Source organism: Cervus elaphus, chromosome 1 (genome assembly GCF_910594005.1).
Source record: "Cervus elaphus chromosome 1, mCerEla1.1, whole genome shotgun sequence".
NCBI lineage: Eukaryota > Metazoa > Chordata > Mammalia > Artiodactyla > Cervidae > Cervus > Cervus elaphus.
The window spans coordinates 88647239-88668159 of record NC_057815.1 but is presented as its reverse complement, the minus strand read 5'-3'; the positions used below and the strand labels follow the sequence as shown (position 1 = coordinate 88668159).

The following is a 20921-nucleotide window of genomic DNA, read 5'->3' as shown; positions in this document are numbered from 1 at the left end:
TGTTTGCGGGAAAACCTCCTAGTGCCTTACAAAATGAATGAAATGTAATTATTTTTATCTGAGTATATATTGAATATTTAAGTATATGTGTGTATTTTATCTATATATATTTTTGGCTGCTCTGTGCAGTGTACTGGATCTTGGTTCCACAACCGGGGATTGAACCTGGGTCCCAGTGGTGAAAGCCTGAGTCCTAACCACTGGGCCACCAAGGAACTCCCCTAAGTATATTTTTATAAATGCTGCCACCAATATTCCTCCTTCTGCTCCCCGGTCAGAATTCTGTGTGTCTCCCATGAACATTCCCTCTAATAACTTCAGTATATATCTTCTCATTAAATTTCAGTTTTAACATCAAGAAGGAACTTATTTTGAGTTTATTGCTTCTTTTCTGTTTTTTTTTTGTTGTTGTTGTTGTTCATAAAATGGTGGAATTGTCACTGAATTTTCTATTTCCTTTAAATAACATGTATCTTTTATTCTGGATTGTAATTTTGTCATTGATGTTATGCCAGTAACATACCCTGTTCTTTAGAGAATAATTACATGGCAGCATTCTGAAGACTCATCTGATCTTTCTTACCTTTTCACTGTTGTTAAATATTGGTGTTGCTTGTAAATACAGTCGATTAAATCTCAGTTGGACAGTAGAAACGGTTTTTTTAATCCTCTTTTCTCTTTCTAAATTCTGATTTTATTAACAAATGTAAATTTCTCCGTGTTAGTTTTTCTGCACACAAAAAATTTAGTATCCCGTCTTCATTTGTGCAGTTGGTAAGTCTTAAGACCTGGAAAGTTCTTCCATTGCATTTTAGGTATGAAAATGGGTAACGTTTTTTTCTTGACTTTCTGGATTTGTGAAGAGTCACATGCCTCTATGAGTTTCTGTGAAGGGGCAGGGTTATATTTCCTGACTGTGTGGTTGATCACAGAGGAAAAAAGACGAAGTTGGGAAGATGTCTGAGTGGGTGTGGCCCTCTCGTAACTGCTGCTCGGAGAGGTGACGCTGAGTGGAACGCCAGCGAGCTGAGTCCCTGTGTGGGGAAGCAGAGCCTTGGAGCACAGTGTGCGGTTGTGGAGGGCAGGGCTTGTGTCTGGAGTTGCTCTTGAGTGAAGCTTTCTGAATTTGTGTGAGTGTTTGATGGGAATAAATTGGTGGCCTGAGTGGAAGAGTAGGCTGTTCTTCCTCTATTCCATCTCCCTTCTGTATTGACAAAGGTCGTGGCACTTGGAATGATTGACTTACATTTCAGAAAAATGAACCTGATTTTCTGTTGAATTGAGCCTATAAACTTCTGTGTTTTTCTTTGGGGTCTGTCTTGCTGTCGTGTGAACACGTTGATAGTATTGCTGAATGTCACAGTATTTATCACAGTGACTACCTGTCTCAGAAACTGTGACTTCACGTGTCAGGGACTCTGAACCCTTCTGCCTTAACAAACCCCGATGAAACCTAGTGATGCGAATGTCAAGGGAATCGGAGGCTTGGAATCACATGCTGGGTTTCTGGAGCACTTCTTGACAGATGAATTGAAGGGGGCAGTACTAGCCATTCTGGATGTCTGGCACACTGGCCTGTTGTTTATAGAAAATATATTAAGGAGAGAAGATAACAAATTGTTAGCCTTTTCTCTCTCCTTTCTGCCTTCATTCTTTCCAGCTTTTCCTTTTTCAATTCTTTTGTCCCTCCTCTCCTCCCTCCTGACTTTTTTGTTGTTGTTGTTCAGTTGCTGAGTCGTGTCCAACTCTTTGCAACCCCGTGGACTGCAGCACGATAGACTTCCCTGTCCCTCCAGACTGTCTCCTGGAGTTTGCTCAGATTCATGTCCACTGAGTCGGTTGCTCTCTAACCATCTCATCCTCTGCTGTTCCTTTCTCTGGCCTTCAGTCTTTCCCAGCATTTAGTGAGTGACGAACAGCCAGTTTGTGAGACTTTGCCTTTTCTTGAAGCTTCAGGATAATGTTCCAAGATAATTACAGTGTTTAAGTTGAAGATATGTGAATAACATTGAAAATACCTAGTTGCTTATGCTAGTATAACCTTCATCGATGACTAGCAGAAGTCATGATTTCTTTGTTTAAAACACACAATAGCAAGAGTATGCAGGCTCACTGCCTGTGAAGTTCTTATTTAAGAACTTCGTTTGACCCCACAAGCTAAGAGTTATGAAATACTGTAGCTGTATTCCCTCACTGCCACCCAGAACTGGTGCAGGCCTAGATCAGGGTCTTACTGAAGTTAATGTGATTGTCGTTATTTGCAACAGCTACAAGACTGAACTAGAACAAGCCTGGATGTGGAACCTGGAAGAGCCAAGTACTGCACAGGGCAGCTCTCCTTTATTAGCTGGTCCTTAAAAGAGTGTGCAGAGTCTCTGTGCTCATAAGGAAGGAGCACCTCCACTCCAGAACTCACCTAACTTTAGAGCATTGGTTTTCAAAATGCAGTGAATAGGAGTTTAATTGACGTAAAGAATCAACGTGAACCTTGATTTTTAAAAAATCCATAGACATGCACAACTACATGCTGGATATTCTTCTCATCTTCTGGTGAACACAGCAAGGACTGCCGGGGCAGTGCATTTCTGAGCGGCTCTCCGAAATATGCCAGCGCCTTCTTTCAGAGGAAGCATTACACAGCTCATATGATCTGACCTGTGTCCAATCTGCACAGCTCGCTCTCTTTTCTTCTTTGCCTCTTCTCAAGGACTAGTAAGTTTGCAGGTATTATGATCCCATCCCCCCTCCCCTCTTTGTTTCAGGCCCCGGGGGAGGAACAGTCGTGAACCCTGGTGACTCACTGACTCCCACGGTCCTGATTCTGGTTCTGATTGGTCACCTTGCTCTAGCCATATGGCCGCAGAGTACTAGCCTGCATCCCTTTCTTGTTCCTTCCCCTACTGTTCCCTCCTGTTGCACAAAACAAGACGAGTGGGTCCCGAGTTTTGTCTCTTGCTTCTTTCTCGTTTAACACGGTTAGGCAGTAAGTGGAAGAGCACAGTGAATTTCCCAAGGATGGCTGGAGAGGAGAAAAACACCCTTTCCTTTTGTGCCTGGTATAGTAATGATTTAGTTTCCGGTGCTGTTTTTGTTCAAAGTATACTTTTTGGCAGGTATCCCATTTGTGTTTGTGTTGTTTCTCCTCCCCACCCTGATCTGAGCTGGGAGGTTTGTTTTTGTTTTGGTAAAGATTCTCTAGTCCCTTTATTTGGCTGCCGGTGCTGCGCTTTACCTAGTTTGTTAATATGTTTAATTAATGCTGATTAATATGTTGGGGAGGGGGACTGAAAGCAGCTCTAAATAATTATTTAATTGTTAAATGTCTAAATGTTTTGGCAGTCACCAAGTAATAAAATCTACATGTGATGCGTAGAATTATCCATAGCACCACTGCTATTACTCCCCTTCTCTTAAACTATATCCATTCTATTACTCTGCCTTCTATATTTGAGAAATAGGATTTTGAAGACTTGAAAGTTATTTTTATAAGAATTTTATATTTTTATTAATTTGCATTTTTCATGTTCTGCAGATGGTTTCTGGAAATACTTTGAACTCTGCATCTTTCTTTTTTCTTTTTAATGTTTAACTTCTCAGAGAGGCAGTGCTAGCAGAGTATAAAGTGTAACCTACTCTTCCTTCACCAGCCTTTAAATGATATTTTCATTACCTAAAAAGAATCAGTTAAAAAAAAACAATTTATTATTATTATTTTTATTTTATTATTTTTATTATATTTTATATTTTTATATTTATATATTATTATATTTATTGTATTTTTTATTATTATTATTAATGTATTTTGTATTGGCTTAACACTGAAAAAAAAATCCATTTTGCAAATATCTTAATGTTCAAATAGGTTAAGCACATAACCTGCAGGTTTGGCTTCTTTAGAGAGTATTGTGTAGTGAAGTTGGTTAGAGTCATAAGCAGGAATGTGAAAATCAGCCTGGCCCTTATGGTTTCACTTAACCCCTCATTTAGCAATCTTCATTTACTTCTTTTTCTCTATTTAAAATCTATATTAGAAAATAGCAATCTGCTTTTGTCAGAAGTAACAAACCTCAGCTGGTGAACTCACCTCAAAAGTGTAAATGAGGAGTGCTGCTTAGACTTGCTTCAGCCATTAGGGCCGGAGAGTCAGAGCCCAAGTCAGGCCCCAAATGGTTAGTGTACTTTCTCTGAGCCATTTGCCAGTCTTCAGTTCCACCGCTCCAACATCATGTGAAGAGACATTCACTTAGCCATGTACTTCTAGATGCAGAGTTTAGTTGTGAACAAAGTTAAGTCTGTGCCTGCGTGGAGCGTAACTTTGTTGAAATGTAGTATTATAGTCACAAAGGTTTCTGAACACACCATTTTCTTTGATTTTAATAAAGACAGGGAAAAAATTTATTTAAAAATTTCATCCCATGTACTGAAAACCCTACTCTGCCTAAACAAAGTTTTAGTAATCCTGTTACATGAGTTACCTGTTTCAGTAAAGTCTCTGTTGTGTATATCACATAGTGGTGGAATCAAGGTTTCTTAAAGTCTGTTTAATGTGTTAAACTGGGGTACATACATGATGTTTGTTTAAATAAAAACCAGTTTTGTTTAAATAAAAACCAGTATGACTGGTATCTATGTTATCAGATGCAAAAGAAAAAAAATGACCAACAATGTACACCACTAATAATTCTGAGTACTTTACATGAGGCATCTTGGTACTTGGAAGAGTCTTAAAGTTATTGTTAATTACCTCATTTTATAGAACAGGAAGTTGAAGCACAGATAGGTTATGTGACTTGACCAATGTCATATAACTGGTAAGTAGCGGAACTGAAATTTGAATTGCGGCAGTGTATCTCCAGAATCATGTATTTACTGCTACTTTAAACTGTCCTTCCAGCCCGGCACACGAAGTCATGATAGTCAAGGAGTCTCAGCTCTGCAGTGTGCCCTCCTGTAGCGTCTCTTCTCGTCTGTGACTCAGCTTCCGTTCATATGAAGTGCTTCTTATGCCGTGGGTTCCTCCTCTGTTGTCTTAATCTGTTGTCTGGATGTTAAATGTAACAAGTGTTAGATTTAGCTGGTTCCAGAGACGCTGTCAGGGCATATAGTTGCTGCCTATTTCTCCACAGCTGATAGAACAGTATTCTAATAGGTTTCATTCCCTTTTGTCCTCGGTAGAAAAGAGTCGTCGAACAGCTGCGGAAGAACCTGATAGTAAAGCAGGAACAGCCGGACAAGTTCCAGATCCAGCCGTTGCCGCAGTCTGAGAGCAAGCTGCCAGCGGCGCAGCCGCCGCCCCTGCCGCCGCTGCAGCCGCCCTACCACCACCACCACGCGCAGCCGGCCGCGCCCGCCCCCGGCCTGACCGCCGCACAGGTACGCCGGGCACCCGCGCTCCGGGCCGCGGGCGGCCTGTCACCGCTCGGAGAACCGGGTCCTGCCTCAGCCCGCGCTGACAAGCCGAGCCAGCGCTGGACTAAAGTTTTTCTGGTTGCTTTTTTATACTGTGTCTGGGATAACAATCACTTGGAATTCATTGGCAGAAAGAAATAACATCACCAAGGAGTAAAAGTTAAAATGATTTCCTGTGTGTCCAAAGAAGGGGAAAAGATAATCAAAGAAAAATCACGTCTCTGTATTAGAGCAGAATTAAAGTCTTATTTTGAATTTCTGAAAGTGTTTATTTACACTTGTTCTAAATGTCTCTGTGACTTGACGTCTTCAGGGATTGTTTTTCTGGAATGCTTAGCAGTTGGTGTGGAAATATTCCAGGATTAATGCCCAGGGGACCAGTAGAAGAGGCATTTAGAAGGTGATACATTTCATAGAAGTGAAATATTCACTTCCAAGTTCATAGTCATCTCATATGAGAATATGTATTAGTTCTCATACAGTGAAGGAAATCTGAAATGGAAGCTGCAGGTCAAAAATAGTGGTAAGGAGTGGAAAGCTTAAGAACATTCTAATTGGTGTAGCTGTGCAAATAAATGATTTTACTGAAAAGGGCATTTTACTACCACATAATGTAAGGATATTAAGGCATTCAAGACACACAGAAAGGATGTATTTAGGAATGATTCAATTAAGAGAAGTAATCAAGCTTGATCTCCACACTCTTATATGTAGTGTGGGCATACCTTTTAAAATGGGACTCTTCAACAGTAGCTCTTGGTCTTTGGAGGTGACAACACAGACTCCTCTAAGACTCTGTAAAGCCATGGATTCCCTCCCCAGAAAAATACACATTCACACCTAATACAGTCATTTTTGCACATGGTGTCAAGGATTTGGGGATCTTCTGAAACCTAAGCATGGACACCGCTCACCCACCAACACCATCTCCACCATATCTTTATATGTAGAGCAAAAGATTATAGTTTACTTGGATAGTCACTGTTTATGTACATTGGACTGGTTCATATACAATATTTTGCAAATGCAAAAAAATACTTATAGAAATACTGAAGGTTACTGAAGGCAGTTAACATTTGATAGAGGTTATATTATAAAGTTATACTGGCACTCTGCTAAGCGCTTTACATGTACAATGTGGACAGTCCTCACCCAAACCCTACTAGGACAGCATTATTGTTATTATCTCTGATTTCTAGAGAAGAAAACTAAGGAAGGCACAGAGAAATTAGTAATTGCCTAAAATCATTTAAGTGTTATGTGATGGAGCAAGGATTTGAACCCAGATATTCTGACTGAAAAATCTGTCCATTTGCTACTCTAAACTGCTATACAGTGTCCAAAAGAGAAATACTGACATTATATAAAATGCCAAAGAAGAAAAAATGGAAGAGTCCCCATTGTAAATCAGGTAGCTAGAGTGGCCTGCATCATTTTTACCCTGATCTCCAAGGCTATTTGGAAATGAGGCATTCAAACTGGCTTTTAAACCCCGCTGACCAGGACTTGTGTTTCTTCTAAAAGGTCGCCTATCAGTTTACTTCTTTTAGAGTTTTTAACAGAGTTGGATTGGTTGTTCTCTTTCCAAAGTACAGTTTGATCAGAAAGTGTTTACATGGAAGGAGTTTGGTAGAATTCACTGTTTCCTGGTACTAGGAGTTTTCTCTGTTAACCCATGGAAAACTTTTTCTTCAAGTACCATCCCATACTGCACAAATGAGAGGAAAGGCTTACCTGATACTTAAGCGATCGCTGCCCCTCCCTGGCAATCGGAGTCCATGCTGGTTGGGGATGGCAATAGTAAGGGGCCCGGGGCTACGCCCAAGACAGTGGCATCTCCATCTGGTAGCCTATCTGATAATTTAACTAATTTAGCTAAGCTTGTTTTATATTGCTTTTTTTTTTTTTAAATGATAAAAGCCAAAAGATCTTCAAGTTTGGGGGTTTTGTTTTTATAGTAAACTGTCCATCATTATTTATCGGGTGCTGCTTATATGCTAGCTTTTAGTATACAGAGAGGTAGTAATGTGTTAGCAACTGAACAACAACAATGTCCCTGCCTAGAATCTCGTAAACTATGATAATTATTTTCATTAATTACGCAAATATTTATTGAGTCTCTACTATATGCAAGCCCTGTGCTGGGCACTGGAGAGGACAGATTCACAAATAAGACAGGGTTTCTGTCTTCAAGAACTTAAAAAATTTAGAAGAGAGGCAGATGTAAACAGCTAACAAGAAAACATGAAAACACCAGTGAGGAGCTGTGAAAATACCAGAGGACAGTACTATCGACCAGAGGGACCAGAGAGTGCTGCATAAAGAAGGCGGTTTTTGATCAGGGCCTTGACAGATAAGAGAGTTCCGTGATGGAGCAGAGGGGAAAGAGCATCACAGTGCAGAGAGCAGTGTGAACAAAAGTATGGACAGAAAGGAAACGCGTGCCTTGGGAATAGCAAGGAGGCTGATGTGGCTGGAGCTTGGATTCCAGGAAGTGGTGGAGAGGGAGATAGAGCCAGGAAGTAGGAAGAGGCTAGCTTGTGGAAGCTCTCTAACGTGTGGCAGAACTTTGGGAGTTTTTGGCAGTCACAGGGAGTCACTAAAGGTTCATGAAGTCAGGGACAAATGGGAAGTTTACTATATGGCATATACTAAATGTATCAGTCCAGAAAGGATTAACTATTAATTGAGCGATCTGTGTAAGCAAGGAGGAGATGCTAGGAAGAGCAAGCGTTTTATTCTAAGTTGGGTGATTAGCATGTACCAAGGCTGGGGAGAGGGAGGGAGGGGGGAAGGAAACCTGTTCCCTTTACTTAGCTAACTCCAACTCATGTTTGTATGTATATTTTGAAAATTTTCCAATCTACAGAAAACAGTGAAAGAACAGTTGAACACAGGTGTACTCTTCAACTTATATTCACAACTCTGTCATTTTAAATGAATACAGGTGTAAAGAAGCATGCAATTAATAAAACCAAATAGAAAATAAAGGCTTATAGACAAATGGGACTGGCATTCTACTGATAGCTGTCCAGGTGTACAACTGTTACCTTCCGTTCAAAACTAAACCAACAATCTGAAATAGATGTGGAAGTTAATTAGAGCTCATAGTAATAATCCCTCTAAGTTCTGATTTGTACATTGGAGCCTGTCTTTTTAAATTCAGTACCTTATGCTTTGCAGCCACTAGCCACATGTGACCATAAAAATCCAGTAACTTAGCAAAAAAATAAAAAGATTTTGCTGTCAGTACTTCTTGCCATGTATTTTCTGCATTAACTTCTAGTTAGTGATCTCTTGAAAGAGATCATACTTGGACCACATCAACCAGTCAAGGACTAATCAGCTTCCATAAAAATAACTTTCTTTGTTTTGGGACATCTCTCTTCTCTGTGTCTTCTCTTCCTCCTGCCAGAACAACTCAGAGGTTTTCATTGGGTTTGGATATCAAAATTTTAGATTCTCTTTGTCATCTAAATTCAGAACCCCAGGATCGGTTTGTGTTCCCTAGTACTTAGAATTGGAGAAGGCCATGGCACCCCACTCCAGTACTCTTGCCTGGAAAATCCCATGGACGGAGGAGCCTGGTGGGCTGCAGTCCATGGGGTTGCTAAGAGTCGGGCACAACTGAGCGACTTCACTTTCACTTTTCACTTTCGTGCCTTGGAGAAGGAAATGGCAACCCACTCCAGTGTTCTTGCCTGGAGAATCCCAGGGACAGGGGAGCCTGGTGGGCTGCCATCTATGGGGTCGCACAGAGTCGGACACGACTGAAGTGACTTAGCAGCAGCAGCAGCAGCAGCAGTACTTAGAATAGAATAAGCACCAGACCAGGAATAAAGAGCTAAGCATTACTTGTGGCAATACCTGATGTCAGTAAATGGTTAGCAAATATATTCATCAAAAGCTTTTCATCAGAACATGCAGTACTAGGTCTTGGGCCTTTATAGACAAAGAGAGTTATGTAGCTGCTAGAAGACATGGAGTGAAATTTGCTACAACTAAATATTTCTAAAGTAGAATAAAAATGCTAACGTGTGAACACACTTGTTAGAATTCAGTGCTTTTTAGTGTTGCAGTTAATGGTAAGTATATAATTCAGGTTAGTTTGAGGTTTTACTCACTTTTTAAGGATAATTATTCAGAAAATTGATAATGACTTAACCTGAACCAAGCATATTTCAAACAGAAGTATACTGACCCTCTTAAAGTAGTACAACATGCACACATGTTTTTAAAATCCATGTCAGTGAGTTCTGCTGATTATAGCTTTCCTTCCACAACTCGTGGTGGTACCAGGATTGAATGCCATCTGGTGTGACTTGCTCACCACTTCAAAAGTTCTGTGTATTTAAACGTTTTAAATTGAAAGATAGAACTAATACCACACTGGGTTCAAAACAGATATTAAGATAGCTGGTAGGATAAAGTCAGTCCTTGCTGCTATACTACTGTAACATTTCTAATGATAAGTAGCATTTCGCTTTTATTTGGTTTTCATCACTGATAGGGAGTGGATGGCCTGCTACCTCCCAAGATAAATAATAATTATCAGTGTTTCCCCTTTCACTCCCATTTTGCACTGGAGAGGACAGTGGCAAGGAAAATAAGTCATCTTGTATCATTGACTAAGGGAAGAGGAAACGTATTTGGGTGATATTAATTGTAGGCATCAATAAGGAGCGCTAATTATTCTGAATATGGGATAGTTGAGGTCAGCTTATTACCTGTTTTTGGTTAAAAAAAGGGTGTTAAAAAGTTAGATAACACATGCAAATGTATTGTCATGCAAATGTTTAAGGCAGAAAAATTACTTAGAACCAAATGACTTAAGGACTTGCATAAACACTGAAATAGAAATTCACAAAGGAATTTGTTCAAATCTCTTTCAGGGAGAGTGGGGTCCTTCACCCTGGTTGAGGGCAGCGCTTGTCCAATAGAACTCTCTGTAAAACTCCACTGGCCAGTTTGGTAGCCGCCAGTCACATGTTGGCTGTAAATACTATCAATGTGGCTAGTGTGACTGAGGAACCGATACTTTAATCTTTATTTTGTTTTAATTAAATTTGAATACCCACATGTGGCTATTAGCTACGAAACTGAACAGGGCAAGTATAGAGTAAGAGAAAAAGATGAAATATGGTAATATTAAAATGAGAACCAACAAGTTAGACCAGGTGTATTTTCAGGTTTCTGAAACATCTCTATATTGAGTGACTAGTAGCATTCAATAGGTGTATGCACCATGAAATGAGATTGTTTATATTTTCTTCTTTTGTAGCTGGCTCCTTTAATTATGCTGATAGAAGAATCTAGAAAAATACAGCTCCAAAGCTGCAGTAGTGCTTGTGGAGCATCAGTGAAGTCCTCTCACCTTAGTTCAGACTCTGATCTATCAGACTTTCTGAAACTCAGGTGTTTGTTTCCACCCCATCACCTTTTTCTGGTTCTTTAATCACTTCTGCAGCAGTCCTCCAGAGAAAAGATTGTTGGTAGTGACATATCCCTTTGGTATCAAGAGCTGATATTTACTATACTAGTTGGTTAATAGGTTTCATTATCTAGAATTGGGAATTTACTGCCTTTGAGGCAGCAGTTGTGCTAATTCTCATGTGAGTTTCCTCTCCTCCTCTCCACTCAAAAGAGTTAAAGACACTGACTGTCCTTTTATCCAAGCCTCTGTGTCACAGAAGGCAGATAACCAGAATTATATGATAAGTTTCTTCATATTGATGAGGTTGTAACAGTTAAAGAGATGGTGTGTACCTCATTAATTTGCAACTTTTACAAAGTTTAAATTGAGAGCAAGCAAAAATTTTAAAAACCAGAAGAAATAGTTACACTCATATTCTCTATCTGTAAACCCACTCCTTTCCTTGTTGAAAATCCTGCGGCCGTATTATCTTGCAGTTATTACTATAAACAGACTTGAAGCTAAATTTGAGAACTCTGGCAAACTTGACATTGTCTTGCCCTGTAGTCAGAACTGTGCTCTATGTACATAAAAGAAATGTTACACGAAAAAGCTTGACTGATTATGAGAACCATTGCTTTGTTTTCTTCTGGAGGTTAGCATTTTCTTTAGTGGGATGACACTTCAGTGTCCTAATATCTGTTCTCCATGTCTCCTAGAAGACTGTAACTACAGCTTCTATGATTACCACAAAGACACTACCTCTCGTCCTGAAAGCAGCAACTGCGACCATGCCTGCCTCTGTTGTGGGCCAGAGACCTACCATTGCTATGGTGACCGCCATCAACAGTCAGAAGGCTGTGCTCAGCACTGACGTGCAGAACACGCCAGTCAACCTCCAGACGTCGAGTAAGGTCCCTGGGCCTGGGGCAGAGGCTGTCCAAATTGTGGCAAAAAACACAGTCACTCTGGTAAGCCAGCAGCTGCTCCTCGCGTGTGCCCACATGAGAGGGTTCGGGATATGCACTTGTAGAGTTATATCCAGGTTGCGCTCCTGCTGGATTTTTCAGTCTCCGTCAGTCTTCTACCATACCAAATTCGCCTTTGGGGCTGATGAGGGAATATGGCTTTCCTACTATCTATAGGGGCTTCCCTGGTGGCTCAGACAGTAAAGAATATACTTGCAATGCAGAAGGCCTGGGTTTGGTCCCTGGGTTGGGAAGATGCCCTGAGGAGGGCATGGCAACCCACTCTAGTAGTTGAGGCTTCCCTGGTGCCTCAGACAGTAAAGAGTCCGCAGTGCAGGAGGCCCAGGTTTGATCCCTGGGTTGGGCAGATCCCGTGGAGAAGGAAATGGAAACACACTCTAGTATTCTTGCCTAGAAAGTCCCATGGACCGAGGAGCCTGGCAGGCTGCAGTTAATGGGGTTGTGAAGAGTCGGACACGACTGAGCGACTGACACACACACTGTCTATTTAAATAACTGTAGAGGTGTCCTGACACCAAGGATGGCCAAAATATGACTTGACTTAAAGGGGGAAAGTGTCCTTCACAGGGGCGTTTGCGCGGTTTCATGTATCTCTCCCTGCATCCTATCCACAGTCCTCCCTGTGAAACGTGAAAGCTCTGGTGCTGTACTGCTAAGTCAGGGGAGATGCCCTGCTCAATTTTTTAGTTCACTCTTCCTTGAAATCACACCCAGGAAGTACTGGAGTTAGTTGGGGCGCTTTAAAAATGTTTAAGAAACCCACAAATGACAGTGTCCTGTCCGTTCCAAGGTCCATCAGAAAAAAAAAGACCTCTGGAAGGAAGAGGTTCCTGAACAAAAATTGTTCTTGAGATTTCTAGGGTAAAACCGTCTAAAAACCAGTGTTTTCAGAATATATCCAAATTGCAGTTTAAAGGTCCATTTTTAAAGTGAAAGCTAAGGGCTCTTGATGGCTTTCAAATAATGACCAGTGGTGAGTGAAGCTAGAGGGCCTTAAAGGGAAGCTCTGCTTCTTACCCAGGAATCTTTAGGGAAGCAGCCAAATAACTCAGACAGATGCTGAGAGTTAGAGAATTCTCTGTAGGAAGAAAGCCATTCACTGTTAGGTAAAACTCTCATATTAGGAAAAAGCCCATCTGTCCAGGCTGCAAGTTTGATTTTACTTTGGAATCAGTGTTGACTTTTAAAATACACAAGTGCAGGAGTTCTTGAATGTCAGAGGAAATCGTCTAAGACTGCTGAGTCTGTTATGTTCTACATTAGAGGTGTAAGGAAACAAATGCGATTGGTTCACTTTATGGGGCAAAGCATTCAAGCAGGAGAATAAGAAAGTTTCTTAAGGTGATGTTAATTCAGATGGTTAATTCTCCAGTGAAAGCTTGTAGAAAATACTGTCTGATCAAGAAAATAGTGACGCTGAAAACCCTTTAAGAGTCCCGAGCTTTAGCACTATTTACAGTAGCCAGGACAGCGGAAAGCAACGTGAATGTCCATCAACATCTGAATGGATAAAGAAGATGCGGTACATGTATACAACAGAATATTACTCAGCCATAAAAAGAAACAAAATTGAGTCATTTGTAGTGACGTGGATGGACCTAGCATCTGTCATATAGAGTGAAGTAAGTCAGAAAGAGAAACATATCACATATTGGTGCATATATATGGAATCTAGAAAAATAGTTCCAATGACCCTATTTGCAGGGTAGGAATAGAGACACAGACGTAGAGAATGGACATGTGGACGCGGGAAGGGGAGGGTGGGACGAATCGGAGAGTAGCACTGACGTGTGTGCACCACCACATGTCAAACAGAGAGCTGGTGGGAAGCTGCCTGTAGCACAGGGAGCGCAGCTTGGAGCTCTGTGACGCCCGTGAGGGGTGGGAGGAAGCTCAGGGGGAGGGGGTATACACACACGTATAGATGACTCAGTTTGTTGTATAGCAGAAACTAACACACACTGTAAAGCAGTTATACTCTGAAAAAAAAAAAGGATGCCTAGCTTTTATTTTTTATTGAATAATTATTTTCCCCTCTGATTTGTCTTTCTCATTTTTTTTAGCAGGTTCAGGCAACACCTCCTCAGCCCATCAAAGTACCACAGTTTATCCCCCCTCCTAGACTCACTCCACGTCCAAACTTTCTTCCACAGGTGAGTAAATCAGTGACAAGCCCAGTGATGGGTTAGGTGAGACAAGAATCCTTGTGGACCCTTTCGAAGCAGCTTATAATGTACTTGTCAATTCAGCTGTATTCAGATCCCACTTAGCTAAAGATTCTAGCTGCAGATCTGTATACCATGAAGAAGGCCTTTTTTTTTTTTTTTTTGGCCGCACCGCATGGCATGTGGGATCTCAGTTCCCTGACCAGGGTTCGAACCCATGCCCGTTGCAGTGGAAGTACAGAGTCTTAACCACTGGACCACCAGGGAAGTCCCACAGAAGAAGCTTATGTTATCTTCAGGGTTTTTTTTAGCAATGACAAAATGCTGTAGCAGAGGGATGTATGGAAAGGGAATTTGTCCTAAGCTTAAAATAATTAAAATAGCACCGTTTTCAACCTTATGACATTGACTTACTGGAAGAATTTAGCCAGAACTGCCTGCCAGTGGGGAAGGAATGCAGTTCTCACTTCTCTGCCCCGCCCCTGAACCCCATATGCTGAGGAGAGTTAGGGAGGAGACAGTAGCAACTCAACCAGTAGAAAGCATTCTGTTCTCTGGAAAGTGATGGCACGGAGCATTACACTGGAACACAGAGTCTTGCTAATGAAGATTTAGACTAGGAGGCTGTACAGGGAGCTTTCTACCCAGACCCAAGTAACATTGCCCATATTCTCATGAGAGCATTCTTCCAGCAAGTGGGCCAAACTCACCGTTCTCATGACAGACTACCAGAATTGTCCCAGTATGGACTTTGATGGGGAGTTGACTTGCCTGGTAGAAAGATTGGGTATTCCTATTTGAGGCCTCAGCTTTCAGACAAAGAGAGAAGGGAAAAAAATTAGTGATTTCTGAATTGCCTTGGGGAGGGGGATGGGCAGTGCTAACATGAGATAAATCAATAATTTATCAGGTAAATCCTTAATGCTATAGGTATCAAAAGGGCCCTAAGAACTGTGGATATGAGGGTTTCAAGATGGTTCTCAGCCTCATGCAGCTTCTGACACATGTATGGCAATCACTGTGTCCACTAATGCTTTCAAACTGTGGTGCTGGAGAAGACTCCTGAGAGACCCTTGAACAGCAAGGAGATCAAATTAGCCAATCCTAAAGGAAATCAACCCTGAATATTCATTGGAAGGATGGATGCTACAGCTGAAGCTCCCATACTTTGGCCACCTGATGCAAAAAGCCAGCTCACTGGAAAAGACACTGATGCTGGGAAAGATTGAGGGCAGGAGGAGAAGGGGGTGATGGAGGATGAGATGTTTGGATGGCATCACTAGCTCAGTGGACATGAGTTTGAGCAAGCTCCAGGAGGTGGTGAAGGACAGGGAAGCCTGGCGTGCTGCAGTACACGGGGTTGCAGAGAGTTGGACACAACGGAGCGACTGAACAATCATTGGAAGTACCGTGCAGTCTGAGAACACGTGAGAAGGATGCCCAGCTCATCCTTGGAGTATTACAGAAAGCTTTCTTGGAGAGTTGACATTCAATCTTAGACCTAAAGTCCTAACGATGTCAGTTTGACATAGTTATATGGAGGAGAAATAAAAATGTCCCGGGCAGAAAGAGGAACATGTATGCAAGTCCACAATGGCGAGAGACACGTGGGCTTGAGGATCCAAAGGAGATTTGGTGTGGCTGAGCATGTGGGCCACGTGGCTGACTCAGGCCAGAGTAAGGTGAGGATGGAGAAGCCCATGGGCCAGTGCCTTTGGAGCCTTGGAGGCTCTATAGGAATTGGGCCTTACCTAGGAACAGTGAGGATCCATTAAATTATTCTCAAACAAGTGCTTGGCATGATTATATTTTTGTTTTAGAAAATTCTCCCTTAACACTGTGTAGAGAATAGATTGGTGATTGTCTAGACTGTGGCAGGAGAAACCGTTGGGACAGTGTCAACAATTAACAATAGCTAATGTTTAGAGAATCTTGCTATGTGCCACTTATTGTAGTAGGCATTTTACATGGGTTATCTGTTTTACTCCTCACAACAACTCTGTGAAAGTAGGTGTTTTTTTTTTTTAGATAAGAATCTAAGGTTTAGTCTGTTTTTCAAAGGGTGGGTCATGACCCGTTAGTAGACTGTGAAATCAATTTGGTGGACTGTAACCAGAGTTTTTAAGTAAAATGAAGAAAACAGAATAGGAAATGTTAAGAGTATGAAGTATTATTTCATGAGTTTAAAAAAAAAAAATAGATGTATAGATAAATGTCTATGTATAGATAAATATCTATGTTTACAGTATGAAACATATTTCCTATTATGTATCTTCAGCACACACTGTAGGGTTGTCTTAGATGCAGCTAAGTATTCAGACTCACAAGACTATCAAGGGCCACTCTCTGCACCAGTCCACTTGGAATGATACAGGACAGAATCCAGCGCTTGCCAGCAAGGTAGCATCAGACATTTTTCTTCAGTAGGAGTCCCTACAGGCATCCGTACAACAGTCTCTGCGGCTGTCCAGGGACTGCTCAGGTACAGGCAAATGAGGTCTTCATCAGGACAGTGGGAGAGCCTCCCTGGAGCAGAAACCTTATGCCTCTCAGGAGCCCAGTGTATCTTGCAACAGTTCATAGGTGTGACTTTCAAGGTCCCCGCAGTGGACATGCCTGGTTACAAGAGTCGCCCCATTTTAGGAAACCCAAAGCATGGTGTGTCTCATCTTCTTTTTCAAAAGTGTTTATAGCAAATTTCTATCTATGCTTTTTGCAAGTAATGGAAATAGTAGATTTGATTTAGCAACAAGCGGTCGTTTTTACCATAAGCAGTGTTCCTACTAAAATAGCTGTCATTCTTCTGTTATCAGGCTTCCAGGGGTGTACAGCTAGAGTTAACTGAAGGTCAAATTCTTATGTATAAGGAGAAAGGATTTTGCCTCCAGGTCACAATTTAGAAAGTTTAAAAAATACTGGCTTAGAGAGATCAGGTATGTTACCTCAGGTTACACAGCTAACTAGTAAGTGGTAGAACCAAGATTTGAACACAGGCAAGGATAATCCCATGTATTTAATCACAGTTTTCTGCCACTGTTTCAGTAAAATGATACAGCTAGAGTAGTGGCAGTGAGGATAGAAAAGTAGACATATTTGAGAAGGATTTAGGAAGCGGAGGTAGAGTGGAATCATTAGGAATGATTCTGAAGTGGTTTTTTTTTTTTTTTTTTCTAGTCAGAAAGGGGCATTTACTGAGGTAATGATTATAAGAAGAAAGGATTGGAAGAAGTTGATGAGTTTTAGACATGTTGATTTTGAACTTCTTGTGAAATTTCCAAGTAGAGATGGATAACAGAGAGATGAACAAATGATTCTGAAGTTCAGGAAATGTCTGGTCCTAAGATCCAAGTGTGGAAGTCTTCAGTTGAAGCTGTAGGATGCATGAGAATTCCCAGGAGGAGTGAGGACATTGGGAAGTAAAGGGGTTCCAGGACAAAACCCTGAGAAATAGTTATATTTTGGATTGAGCAGAGGTACAGGAAGCCAGAAGGGAGACTTAGAGAAGGACTGGCTGAGAACAGGGAGTTAGAGAACCAGAGATGAGAGTGAACTGAAGCTGTGGGTACGAAGAAATTTAGAATGTGAGTTCAGGGCATTGGCAGCGTTATTACCATTGCTGGGCATAAGTTCTGGGTGGGACCAGTCTCTGGATTAGGCATCTGACCTCAGCCTGAAGAGGTGGCATGGTATAGGAGAGGGAGCTATGGTTTGGAATCAGAAAATCTACATTCTAGGGTAGCATCTGGATCCTCTTAAGAGCTGATGCATCTCTGTAATATTATATATCCTGAGATCTATAGAATTGATAATTCTGAAGTGGCTATCAATAAATATTTGTACTGAATACCATTTCACATATATAGTGTAGAAGATCTGGCAGTGTCTAAAGCTTATAGGACTTGAGAAGTTTTAGTAATACGATAATTGTTCTTTCTTTCTCCATAGGTTCGACCCAAGCCTGTGGCCCAGAATAACATTCCTATTGCCCCAGCACCTCCTCCCATGCTTGCAGCTCCTCAGCTTATCCAGAGGCCCGTCATGTTGACCAAGTTCACCCCCACGACCCTCCCTACCTCCCAGAATTCTATCCACCCCGTCCGTGTCGTCAATGGGCAGACTGCAACCATAGCCAAAACGTTCCCCATGGCCCAGCTCACCAGCATTGTGATAGCTACTCCAGGGACCAGACTCGCTGGACCTCAGACTGTACAGCTTAGCAAGCCAAGCCTTGAAAAACAGGTACAGGCACAGTATGCACCTGCTTTGGGCAGTAGCTTTGCCACTGAGGCTGGGCAGTCTGTAAGGGGTCTCTATCTTCTCAAGGGCTCTTTATCCCAGCACCATTGTTAGTTGCTTATCAGGAGATAATTTATCCACAGCACGAAAGGGCCATTCTTACTGAAGAAAGTTGGGGTTGCTTTACCCACCATCTCCTTGTAGGTGAATTCTGATTCTTGTGTGAGTGAGCTCCCCCTGCTGGTTCAGAAGCAGAAATTCACAGATGAGTTCTGCTGCCCTCAGTCAGGAAGCACAGATAAGGAAGTAAACAGAAAATGTCGTCTTCCTTTCGGCCCAGTGAGAATCCAGATGAGGATATCACTATAAAAGTCAGGAAGAATAAACAAAACAAGGAAAAGAATTTCATTACAAAGATTTTCCCTGGCTATTACAGACAATGAGGAGCCAATGAAAAATTAAGATTTCTAAAATGCGTTCTTTTAACTCTAGAGGTTACAGCCATTTTAGCTCAAATATTGAAGCCTTTCATTTGTATTTCTAAAATCAGATTTTCTGTCAGAAACGCAAGCCTGTAGAACTAAACCTCCAAGAATACATAAGGGTTCTATGACAGAAAGACTTCTAAAACCAAGAAGAAGGACTTTATAGGCAGTCACCGTACTCTATTTAAAGAAAAACCAATGACAAGAAAGAATTTTGCAAAGCAAAGCTCTTTTAAGAAGGTTGCTTTAAAAAGTCATTGACCTATTTCTAATTGCGCAGGCTTGAGTCCTCATTCATCTGAAAATAGTCTCTGGTGATCCTGAATCTTCTGCTTCTGGGTGGCTGACCATGCTTCAGAGAGGCTGGCCAGATGGTGGGAAATGAGAAGGCTTCCTGCTGCCTTGGCCGCCTCGAACAGAGGAGCCTTATGCATGGAATACCGGCTTTCTAACCAGGCAGCTCATAAATGCTGCTAATTTGGCACTAAGAATCTGGGTACCACAATCTTATATCAGGAAATACAAGCAAAAACACGTATCTATTCCTGGGGAGCCTACTCAAACCCTAGGAAATGCTTTGAGGAACATTTAGAGATAAATGACTTAACGTGCATTTTAGATCAGAAGTTTTCAAGTTTATTATCAGCGGAACTTCAATATGAAATAAGGAAAGTAAGATGCCCAAGCTTAGGAGTTTGGGTGGAGTCATGTTTGTAGACCATCTGCCGTCATATCCTGTGCTGGCTCTCAGAGGACCTCTGAGGAGCCTTAGAGTTATGAAGAATGTGGTTTCAAAACATTATTTTAGAATGTTATTTCTCTTTGAGCTCTTATTTGATCAAGATATTTTTAGGAGACAAGAATCTTTTCCATTTCACTTCATTTTTACATTTCTTATTTTTTTCTGATTATAACGATGATACATATTGAAAGAAAATCCAGACATTACAGAGATACATACAGTAGAAAGTGCATTCCCTCATGATCTGTGAAGAGAGTAAACGTTTCCCATAATTTTTTCCTTCTCAGTTGCTGCTAGCAGTTTAGCACCATATTCCTCCATGTTTTCTTTTTAAAGCAAAAGGCAAAATCAGATTATATATTACTTTGTAGCTTGTTTTTTCCGTATTAGATCTTGAATATCTTTTCCTATCTCAGCCTTATATATTGATAGAGCTCTTCATGTTAATTATAATATCATAAAAATATATCCATAAATTAAAAAAAACTTTACTAGCAGTGAACTCCATGGGCTCCCTTCTTGTTGGTCTAATAAACAAATGCAATCATTGCTGTTCTAGTTTAGCAGACCACTTGGCATAGTAGTCTTACAGGTTATCAAGCTCAGTCAGAAGGATTCTCTTTAGACTCCATTCTTAGGATTATCTTCAGATCTTTCTAGTCTCCCCCTTTTTCTTCATATTTCATTTCCAGCGTCTCATTTAGAGCTGTTTCAGAGATCTCATAGATAGGCAATATGTAGCCACAGAAGTACCGCTTACAGCCTACTCATAGAGATACCCAAACCTGTATCCCACCATTGTGTATGTGACCAGGCTAGATGGGTTCCTTTCTGCTTTCTGCTCTTTTGTTTAGGATGATAGCAGTCACTTAATAAAAATGCGTTGACTCCGTGCTAGCTGTTAAGCTGCGTGTACTGACATGAGGGCTGGTAAGTGAAAGCCTGTGCCATCACGGAACTCAGTCTCTAGGGCATTTGGGGCAGGTCCTGTGGCTCTGCCTTCATAGGAGGAAGCACGGCAGGTTGGGTAGTTGCAAAGGCTTCCCTGTAGGAAGGGAAAGAGGTAGCATCAGCTGTAACAGCAGTTGTCTCACCTCTTCTCCCCCCGCCCCCATTAGGCATCCGCAACTCTTATCCACCCCAGGTGAGAGAGCCCCTGTCTTATCCCTTATTAGAAGCCGTTTACATTGTGGCTGTGAGAACCCGAGTGGTAACGTTTAAAGAGCTTTGAGGCTAGAAACATATTTAAGGCAGAAAAGTAGGTAAACCCAGACGAACCTACATCAGAGCCCCCCCCCCCCCCTGCTTCCTTTCATGTCTTTGTCCTCTCCAGCATTCTGTGAAATGCGGCTAAACGCCTGTGGGTGCTAGAAAGTCATAAGGCACTTCAAGTCTGTTAAACTGTGCCTGGCACAGTTAGTTCCCAGGAATTAATGTTCAGTTTTTATGCATGCCATCCCATCCCATCTCCTGCAACAAAGC

At 41.5% G+C, this 20921-nt stretch overlaps 1 protein-coding gene across 24 annotated transcripts in view; it reads left to right on the top strand.

Annotated features, from left to right (window-relative positions):
• Nucleotides 1–20921, top strand: part of PHF21A (PHD finger protein 21A) — a 193578-nt gene that overhangs the window by 134408 nt on the left and 38249 nt on the right. For 19 of the 24 annotated variants that reach the window (XM_043910511.1, XM_043910519.1, XM_043910429.1 and 16 more), the window contains 4 exons: nucleotides 5176–5373; nucleotides 11542–11793; nucleotides 13875–13964; nucleotides 17922–18215. In XM_043910511.1, the coding sequence (XP_043766446.1) occupies nucleotides 5176–5373; nucleotides 11542–11793; nucleotides 13875–13964; nucleotides 17922–18215 (834 nt within the window). The remainder of the gene's footprint in view (nucleotides 1–5175; nucleotides 5374–11541; nucleotides 11794–13874; nucleotides 13965–17921; nucleotides 18216–20921) is intronic. The other 5 variants (XM_043910535.1, XM_043910484.1, XM_043910500.1 and 2 more) reach the window with 2 other exon arrangements.